This window comes from Coregonus lavaretus, assembly GCF_964263955.1.
Source record: "Coregonus lavaretus genome assembly, chromosome: 10".
NCBI classification, from domain to species: Eukaryota; Metazoa; Chordata; class Actinopteri; order Salmoniformes; family Salmonidae; genus Coregonus; species Coregonus lavaretus.
This window is the reverse complement of record NC_139997.1, coordinates 9,583,066-9,593,288: the sequence shown is the minus strand read 5'-3', so window position 1 is coordinate 9,593,288 and position 10,223 is coordinate 9,583,066. Positions and strand designations below refer to the sequence as shown.

General features: G+C 41.9%; 1 protein-coding gene across 1 annotated transcript; it reads right to left on the bottom strand.

Annotated features, from left to right (window-relative positions):
* Nucleotides 1-461: 461 nt before the first annotated feature.
* anxa3b (annexin A3b) lies at nucleotides 462-9,987 on the bottom strand. Its single transcript, XM_084170702.1, has 14 exons — nucleotides 9,910-9,987; nucleotides 8,742-8,775; nucleotides 8,065-8,112; nucleotides 7,866-7,953; nucleotides 5,307-5,401; nucleotides 5,038-5,151; nucleotides 4,843-4,933; nucleotides 4,332-4,411; nucleotides 4,123-4,179; nucleotides 3,785-3,878; nucleotides 3,579-3,674; nucleotides 3,418-3,476; nucleotides 2,900-3,022; nucleotides 462-937 (listed from the first exon to the last, which is right to left on the bottom strand). The coding sequence occupies exons 2-14, from the start codon at nucleotides 8,754-8,756 to the stop codon at nucleotides 878-880; spliced, it is 1,020 nt and encodes a 339-aa protein (XP_084026828.1). The 5' UTR covers nucleotides 8,757-8,775; nucleotides 9,910-9,987; the 3' UTR covers nucleotides 462-877.
* Between the last annotated feature and the right edge of the window lie 236 nt (nucleotides 9,988-10,223).

The following is a 10,223-nucleotide window of genomic DNA, read 5'->3' as shown; positions in this document are numbered from 1 at the left end:
TAGGGAGGCTATATACAGGGGGAACATTAATGCCATGTAAAATACCAATCATAAATTATATCAGAGAATTGGGCTAAACAGCTTTCACTGCTTAATCACCGCATTACGTGTCAACTCCTCAGAGGGAGTCTGTCTTGGGGATTATATGGGGAGATCTGGGCTTTGTATTAAAAGAAAGAGACTCAATTTCACATCTGATTCAGAAGCATTGTCAGTTATTGTTAGCAAATCCAATTCAAATATTTTTGTAAAACCTCTTGACAAGAAAACTGAACATAAAATTGCTAAACTGAATCACTGATCCTTGACCTACACATGGTATTATGAAAAATGTATGCACTCACTAACTAAGTCGCTCTGGATAAGAGCGTCTGCTAAATGACTAAAATGGAAATGTTAAATGTATTATCCAGATATGCTTCATCGCCACCCACTGGACAAAAGACCACATGACAATCAACTGTTAGTAAACTGTTTTAATACTACTTCTCATACAAGAACAGATAGAATACCTTCCTTCCTGATATCTATAATAATTTGGATAATACTTATGCAAGTATACCAATAAAGGTTTGTCCTAATAAAATGCATTCAGGAATGTAAAAGTTGGAAATACATCTAACAGAAATAGGTGACTCTGGCTAAGGAATCCTGGAATGTGTCTGGGCTGGGTTGTCTGAAGACGTTACGTGTTCCAGGTTACACATCCCAATGTCAAACTTTGTGAACATTGAAACAAACATATATCCATGTTTCTCAGGATAACACAGAGAGTGTGTCTATAACAAATCTAACCTGTGCAGTACACTGCAGCCTTCACATTGTTATGATCCTTCGGTGGGAGGCTCCTCAATGCCGAGTAGACAGGACTTTAATATCAGTCGTCTTCACCACACAGCTTCAGCAGAGCTTGTCCATAACTTCCAGCAGTATCAGACTACAATTGAACACAGGGATGGAGAGTACTGTTACATGGCTATGATACAGAGTATGATCAATTTCACAGATCCTATTAACAGGACTTATTGATCCGGACCTTAGACTTGTGAAATGGTCCATTGAAGCAGCAAGGGAAAGTGGTACTGATTGCAGTGAGTGAAGCTGCGCTCTAAATAACAGAATAGCAGTCTCATATTTCACTCAGAGGTTTGTCATTCGGAGGCAGAAACAGGGTTGGGGCAGCAGCAGGTGAAACATGGGACGGAGGTAAGCAGAGTAGCGATGCTTATCAGAGAGCATCCTGCGGGTAACTCCTCCCACTGGAAGCGGGTTTAGCAACTCAGGCAGGGGGCGGAGTCGATCGCTATTTCCTCCACAGAGAATCTTCAGCACGTTACTGGACACTTACGACTGACCACGCAAGAAATAAAATGCCACATAAAATTCCCCAAATCACAATTAAAGGTCTGATTCGCAATCGCATGCAGATCAGATTGGTTGACCAAATGACCAATCACAGGATAGAGGTACGGTTGGAAATAAATCAATTCCAATCATGTTGAATTCCGCAGTCATTAAAATAAATCAGCAGTTATAGTGTATTTGGAAAGTATTGCCTTTTTCCACATGACAGCCTTATAAAATTGATTAAATTAATTGTTTTCCTCATCAATCTACACACAATACCCCATAATGACAAAGCGAACAGGTTTAGAAATTTTAGCACATTTATTACAAATAAAAAGCTGAAATACCTTTACATAAGTATTCAGACCCTTTGCTATGATACTCGAAATTAAGCTCAGGTGCATCCTGTTTCCATTGATCATCCTTGAGATGTTTCTACAACTTGCTTGGAGTCCACCTGTGGTATATTCAATTGATTGGACATGATTTGGAAAGGCACACACCTGTCTATATAAGGTCCTACAGTTGACAGTGCATGTCAGACCAAAAACCAAGCCATGAGGTCGACGGAATTGTCCGTAGAGCTTTGAGACAGGATTGTGTCGAGGCACAGATCTGGGAAAGCGTACCAAAAAATGTCTTCAGCATTGAAGGTCCCCAAGAACACAGTGGCCTCCATCATTCTTAAATGGAAGAAGTTTGGAACCACCAAGACTCTTCCTAGAGCTGGCCGCCCAGCCAAACTGAGCAATCGGGGGAGAAGGGCCTTGGTCAGGGAGGTGACCTAGAACCCGATGGTCACTGACAGAGCGCTAGAGTTCCTCTGTGGAGATGGGAGAACCTTCTGGAAGGACAACCATCTCTGCAGCACTCCACCAATCAGGCCTTTATGGTAGAGTGGCCAGATGGAAGACACTCCTCAGTAAAAGGCACATGACAGCCCGCTTGGAGTTTGCCAAAAGGCAAGATTATCTGGTCTGATGAAACCAATATTGAACTCTTTGGCCTGAATGCCAAGTGCCACATCTGGAGGAAAACTGGCACTATCCCTACAGTGAAGCATGGTGGTGGCAGCAGCAGCATCATCATCATGCTGTGGGGGGGGGGGGGGGCTTCGGGACAAGTCTCTGAATGTCATTGAGTGGCCCAGCCAGAGCCCGGACTTGAAGCCGATCAAACATCTCTGGAGAGACCAGAAAATAGCTGTGCAGCGACGCGCCCCATCCAACCTGACAGAGCTTGAGAGGATCTGCAGAGAATAATGGGAGAAACTCCCCAAATACAGGTGTGACAAGCTTGTAGTGTGACACCCAAGAAGACTAGAGGCTGTAATCGCTGCCAAAGGTGCTTCAACAAAGTACTTAGTAAAGGGTATTGTGGAAAAACAATTTCATCCATTTTAGAATAAGGCTGTAACGTAACAAAATGTGGAAAAAGTGCACTGTAACTAATTGGTCAAAACAATCATCCTGTAAAAGATAGCTACATTTCTTGGGGTCAATTTTCTACGGGACAAGTATGTTACCAGTCAGCCAGATTTACCGGCACATACCTTAATGGTAGAGTAGAGAGAACAGCCAAACAGCTTTTTGAACTCTGCCCTGATGTCCAGCATGTCCATCTCCGAGCGGCCAACCATTATCCTGGTCATAGTGGACTCTGTGGTCCCCACACCCTGGACACAAAACCACTGGATTAATCCCAAAACCCCACAGATTAACATTCTACACCACTGGAACCCACTGGATTAGAAGAAATGCCATGTCTGCATGATGCCATGAAAAGAAAAAACATGTAAGCACATTTGAAGAAATGCAAAAAAAGGACAACAGTCCCAGATCTGTTCGGGCCGTCTTGTAAAATCAGATGGCCATTAATGTGCAGTTTGGCATGAAAATGACCATAGGAGTTGCCAAGGCAGCACAAACAGATCTGACATCAGGCTAGGCACCATGCACTATGACCTTGTAATCTGTTGGGCTCGGTGGGTGGAGAATAGTGCATGAGCAGCATGATGCCTCAAAAACAAAACAATTTTTTAAATGCATAAACAAGAAGAATTGTGCTCACCTTCATGCTTTTGAAAAGTCTCTCAGCCAGGTAGGCAGGAACACTCTTCACACATTTCACTGGAAAGTGAAAGGGTTTGTTAGCGATAACAGAACAGTGCATGACATCTTTGAGAGTGATAGGCAACCAGACGAACAAGTACTGTGATTAGTCCTTCGTACCAATAGCCACCAGTAGATCCTCTAGATTCCCTGACATCTCCCTCTCAATGCTCTCCTGTAGAGTTTTGTTGCTCAAGGCCTTATACTCCACTAGTGCTGTAAGGGGAGGGAGAGAAACGGATCCCGTTAGACTAAATCATCATCATCCAGAAGACTAGATTACAGTATTGTGTCCGTCAGTGCTTTGCTAGACCAAGGTTACTAACTCTGTCTCAGCTGAGGAACACTCCGGTGACACAGGATGTCAATGAACTTGCTTTCATCAGTCCCCCACTTCTTCTCTCCTGCCTCGTACAGGGCCTAGAGAGGGGAGGGACAGGGACACAGACAGCACAGTACTTGTTAGGCACTATCATGCATTGGCATGAGAGAGAGAGAATATGGAAGAGGAACAAACCAATATATTTAATTACATTAAGGTACACACTTCACGATGACAAGTGTTTGGCAGGACGTCTGAGTGAGTCACTCCCCAGGAAGTTTAAAACCAAGACCAGTGAAATACTGAGCATGGTTGACAAATTCATCATATCTCTCACTGTACCTTAGCATCCACTTTAGCTTTAGCTGGGTCCACATTCGTACTCTCATCTCGTTTTCCCTTAAAATGACAGACACCGAACAGAAAGGTTGAAAAAGTAATCTAAGAGTTACAGCTCACAAGCAGCTGAAAAACCTATTAAACAGAAATACCCCTGTGACTTGTATGTCCAAGACAATTTCCCCCTGGGGACAATAAAGTTCTCATTTTACCTCAGCCAAGATGAGAAGTGTTGTAGCATAGTCCCCAGATATCTCAGACTTGAGGTCATGAGTCATCGCTCTCCCAGTTTCTGTGGTCAAATACAATACCTTATTAGTATTCAACTAATAGATGATTGACAACCAATTAAAGTGGCAATATGTAACTTTTTGGGCAACCAACCAAATTCACATTGATCTATAACCTATCATTCTACTTTAAAGCAAGTGTAAGAAGTTGTAGATCTGTTCTACGTGAGCTATTTCTATGCTTCCCATTCTTAAGTTTTTGTTTTTGCTTACTTTCAGTTTTGTACACCAGCTTCAAACAGCTGATACAACAATATTTGTTATGGAAAATATATTTCACAGTGGTTTAGATGGCACAATGATTATATACACTATACTAGCTTATTTTGTCACAAACTGAAATGACGCTAACTATTTGAGCTTTAGCAAACATTTATGCATAGTGCAACTTTAAAACTAAGATAGTTTAGATAATTAATTAGACTCTACTAACCTGTTAAGTATGCATCAGATAGAGCCTTGATTTGCTTGTTGGATCTTGAGGCAAATATCTCTGTTAAAGTCTCCTCAGTTGTCCCAGCACCCTGTGTGTGTAACAGGCAGGTATTCACAAAGTACATGATAAATGGTAATTACACAGTAATGTTTGGTATCAGATAGTTACCTGATACAGATAGATGTCCCTTACCTTGGTGGCTCTGATGACCTCATGACAGTCAAACAGAGCAGGAGGGGTGACCAGAGCCACCAGCAGGTCCTCAAAGTCCCCATGGGTGTCCCCCTTCAGGTCATCCACTAACGTCTGAGGGGGAGGGGTCAAAGGTCATCAACAGGGCAACATCAGGGTTGGATATTGACTCATGCAATATTCAGAGATATCTGGACAAGATGTTCTCTATAAATTCTATAAAAACTATTATGCTGCTAATATTTAGGGTAGTAGAGGGATAGTTTTACCCTGTTGGTAGCTTCCTGGTAGGCTTTACAGATGAGCTGACGCTGGGCGTTGCTCCTCCCAGTTAGAACTTCAACCAGGGTCTTCTCAGTGGTACCTGGGAACATGAACACACACACACAGGAGCGACTTACAGTAGTGAGGGCATACATTTTCATACTGGTCCCCAGTGGGAATCGAACCCACAACCCTGGCGTTGCAAGCGCCATGCTGTACCAACTGAGCTACATGGATCATTAAAATTCCTATCAAAGTGAAAATTCCTATCATGCGGCATCAAATAAGTTATTTCTAGGTTGATATGTGGTAGAGTACAGTGAAGAGCTTAGAGCAGGGGTGTCAAACGTCCGGCCCGCGGGCCGGATCAGGCCCGCAAACGGGTTTAATCCGGCCCGCGAGATGATAAAAAAAAAATAATAATAATTTTGTAAAGTACAAAAATGCGCTGCAATTTTTCAATAAAATATACTGCTGTTCCAATTGCGTCCACTGGATGGCGCAATAGCAATTGTGTTAAGCAAGCAAACTGTTTATACCGGGGCAGAGCAAGTAGGTCAAGCACGTGCAGCCAATGAGCTACTTTGTTTTGCCCGCGATATTTATTACGGCTTCTACTTTTAACATTATGTGCTTTGGCACCCTCATTGCCCCAATATGTCTCTGTCAAAAAAGAGAAAAGTGGACGCAGAGTGCAGAGTGTTCCAAGAAAAATGGTCATCCTATTTATTCACGGAATTTAATGGGAAAGCTGTATGTTTGGTGTGTTCAGAGCATGTTGCAGTGCTGAAAGAATATAACCTTCGTCGCCACTATGTGAGTCTTCATGCCGACAAATATGACAACTTTCAAGGACAGCGGAGATGAGAGAAGGTGAATGAACTGTTGGCGGGTCTGAAGAAACAGCAGTCTGTGTTTACTCACAGCCGAGACATCAGTGGCACTGCAGTGAAAGCTAGCTACCTCATTGCTAATGAAATCGCAGTGGCTTCAAAACCATTTAGTGAGGGTGAATTTGTAAAAACATGCATGAGGAAGGCAGCGGAGATTGTGTGCCCTGAAAAGCGGCAGGCTTTTGCAAATATCAGCCTGACAAGAAACACAGTTGCAGACAGGATTTCCGATCTTTCAGTGGATTTGGACAGCCAGTTGAAGCAAAAAGTAGTCATTTATTGCGTTTTCGGTTGCAATTGATGAAAGCACGGACATTACAGATGTTGCACAACTGGCCATTTCCATCCGCGGAGTTGATGACACATTGACCGTCACCGAGGAGTTCGTGGAGTTGGTGCCGATGACAGATACAACGACAGCAGCTGATATTTTTACCGCACTCGTCGGCGCGCTGGACAGGGTCGGAGTGGACTGGTCCCGCGCTGTCAGCCTGGCTACAGATGTTGCGCCCTCAATGATCGGGAAAAAAGCAGGCGTTGTGACAAAGTTCAGAGAGAAAGTGCAATCTGCAAATGGAGGACGTGATTTTTTGACTTTTCACTGTATTTTGCACCAGGAGGCTTTGTGTTGCAAGTCATTAAAGATGGATAACGTCATGAAGGTGGTCATCCAAACTGTTAATTTCATCCGATCCAGAAGCCTGAATCACCGTCAGTTTGACAGCCTTCTCAGAGAGAAAGACCACATCTATGGCCTGCCATACCACACTGAGGTAAGATGGTTAAGCCGAGGTGCTGTGCTGAGGCGTTTCTTTGATTTACGAGAAGAAATTGAACAGTTCATGGAAGAAAAGGGCAAACCAGTGTTAGAATTTCATTCCGCAGAATGGATGCAGGACCTTGCATTTATGGTGGATGGTACAGAGCACCTGAATAACTTGAACAAACAGCTGCAAGGGCGCAACAAAGTTGTCACGCAGTATTATGACAGCATACGTTCTTTCAAGTTGAAGCTGTCATTGTGGGAGACGCAACTTGCCGGTGGTGATGCAGCTCACTTCCCCTGTCTGAAAAATTTGTGCGCGACCCAACATGTGGCAGACATGAAGCGGTTCAAAGATAAAATAACGGGACTGTTACAGGAGTTTGAGCAACGCTTTCAGATTTAAGTTTATATGTTTTTATGTTGATGTGCTATTGTTTTTAATTGATTTTATTTTATTTGTATATTTAACCTATTCTTGACTCTGTGGTTCTTGCACTTGTTTGGGGAACAGGATTTCATTATTTGTATCTACATTTTTGCCTGAGAAATGACACCCTGATATAGTTCTGTGATCTGTGAAACAGTTCTGTTAATCACTGAGGCAGTGTGTGTTTGTGTGTTCTTTTTCTTTAGAATTTTCAAATAAACTTGACGTGTTTTATGATTAATAGTGATGTTGTGCTTGTACTATTTTGGACACTGTCCTCAGGCTCCAGCTTTATGTTGTATGTTGATCGTATTAAAACAAAGAAAACAATCTGAAGTTGTTGTTTTTAAGTTATATATACCATGATTTTTCCGGTCCGGCCCACTTGGGAATAGATTTTCCTCCATGTGGCCCCTGAGCTAAAATGAGTTTGACACCCCTGGCTTAGAGTGTATGGTGGACTGATTGATATTCCTACCGATTCCCTCTATGGCCTTCCGTAGAGCAACTACATCTTCTGCTGCTTTGAATCCCGCTTTCTCTTTAATGGTTCCTCGGGCGGTGGACTGAGAAACAGAAAAACATGTCAAGAAACAGCAGAAACTCGTTTTTTATTACATTAAGGTACTTAGTTAGCCCATGGTTGAAATAAAAGTATAACAACTTAGTAGGCCTACCGTTACTGTCAAAGAGGAAGGTGAATCCAAAAGGAGATCCAAGTCACCCTGAAAAGGAAATGTACAGTTTACCATCAGAGTATCATTATTGACAAAAAAAAAAGACAAGCAGTCATCCTCCACGGAGTTGAGAGCAGACTAGTTTTTTTTTTTTTATGAACCTCCGACTCACTATGCGTCGACAATTCAAAAATGTACATTCTTAAACCCTTACCGTGTACCTATGTTTTAACCTCTGTTGTTGCATGCCTTCCTTTGTTTGCTGAAATCCATACTTTATCAAATACAACCACCGACTGTTTCCTTGTTAAGATTAAATTGGCACATGCGCATTCACACCGAGTTGCCATTTTAGAGCAACGTGGTTGTATATTTGATTAACAAGTATGGATTTCCGCAAACAAAGAATGGCACGCAAGATAGGACAAATATAGGTACATGTTAAGGGTTGAACAATTGACTTTTTTTAAGTATCGACGCATAGCGACTCGAAGGAGTCTTGAGGTTCATTTAAAAAAAGTCCGTGGAGGAGTCGAGGTACTTGGAAACCAGCTAACAAACACAGGCCAGGGAGAGAAGTGGCACAGATGTGAATACATAAGCAACAATTATCATCTAAAACAATTAGTAAAATTGTATTTCCTTTACAGAAAGTAGAGTGATATCTGGTAACTTACCCAAACATTGGCCATTGCAGCGGATATTCTACAACTGAGGAGGAGTAGGGTAACAATTCATAGATTTAAATGTATTTGTGATTATGCTCTGCATAGGCCTAATTTGTACAGCAATTCCAAATCCATCTTCATTGACAGTACAACGTTGCACATTCCACAGTACGGGTAGTTTAGCCCATTCATAGACACTAACTCTAGTGCCAGTTGGTGACTGTATCTTCTTCCCGGGGGACTTTTGTAAAGAGCCCCGACACTTGTTATAGAAGTTAAAATGCATCGCTTGCAGTATGGTTTTGGAAACGTAAGGAACACATCTTTCATATCAGCAAGAAATCATTAAAAAATTGTTAATTTACTACACACCTTTATAGGGTAAGGGTTAGTGTTCCCACACGGCCATATCTCTATGTTAAAGCACTTGTTTTTGGAAGACAGAGGTGACCACCTGTACCTATTAGCTAGCTAATATGCGCCGAACACCTGTGTGGAAGTGTAGTTCCTCAACTGGAGGCAAACAGTTTATAAACCTGTGCAAATCTGCTACAGTATGTGTATCTTATTTATTTTGAAAGATTATATCTCGCTGATATCAAAGATAAGGGCCATATGTTTCGAAAACACTTTCGCAAGCAATGATTATTGATATTTCAAAACAAGGTTGCTGGTTCTAATCCCCGAGCCGACTAGGTGAAAAATCTGTCGATGTGCCCTTGAGCAAGGCACTTAACCCTAATTGCTCCCGTAAATCGCTCTGGATAAGAGCGTCTGCTAAATGACCAATTTATTATTAATTAATTTATATTTCTAAATGTTAAAACACAGCTTCGGAATTGTAGTTCACATGGAGTCAGCCGTGGGCGAAGTTAACCAGTGAAAACCCTAAGGAGATGGGTTTTCGAGAACTACGGTAAGTGTGTTACTTTAGGCATTTAATCAGAATATAATCTAAATCAATTGCGTACGTTTTAACGGTTTTAAATACAACCAATATTTTCGGAAATTGTATCCCATCTGGCGAGAGCTGAAACGAAACTAATTCTTGCTGATTAAGTCGATAAAAAAATAGTCACAGTATGCTAAATGACGCACTTCACTAAACTTGAACAACAGCGTGACATTTTTATGTTTTCTAATTTGTAAAATATCAGAAAAAGCTGTTTCGCCTTACCTGAGCTAGAGTTGTCAAGAGTTTTCAGTTGGCCACACCTTTTACTAGAGTGCAGAAGCCAACGCCCATTTGCACTACGGGAAATGAAGTCACTACTTGGAATATTCCCAAATCCCTCCTCGTTTTCAAACGGATAGAACAGTCCAATACATCTGTGGTACAGTCATACTAATGGGATCAATTATGGTGGTCTTGGTGCATGTTGATTAGCTGTCATGATGATACTGGAGTTGCAAATACATTGTCAGACAACATTATTACATTGTTGCACAGCATAACCATCACTCAGTGATACATTGTATCAACTGATCACA

Coding starts and splice junctions, on each gene's coding strand:
- anxa3b (XM_084170702.1), bottom strand. Junction 5,402..7,865: donor GAAGGCCATAGAGGGAATCG/GTAGGAATATCA, acceptor TCATGTTCCCAG/GTACCACTGAGAAGACCCTG. Junction 3,477..3,578: donor GGATCTACTGGTGGCTATTG/GTACGAAGGACT, acceptor TTCACTTTCCAG/TGAAATGTGTGAAGAGTGTT.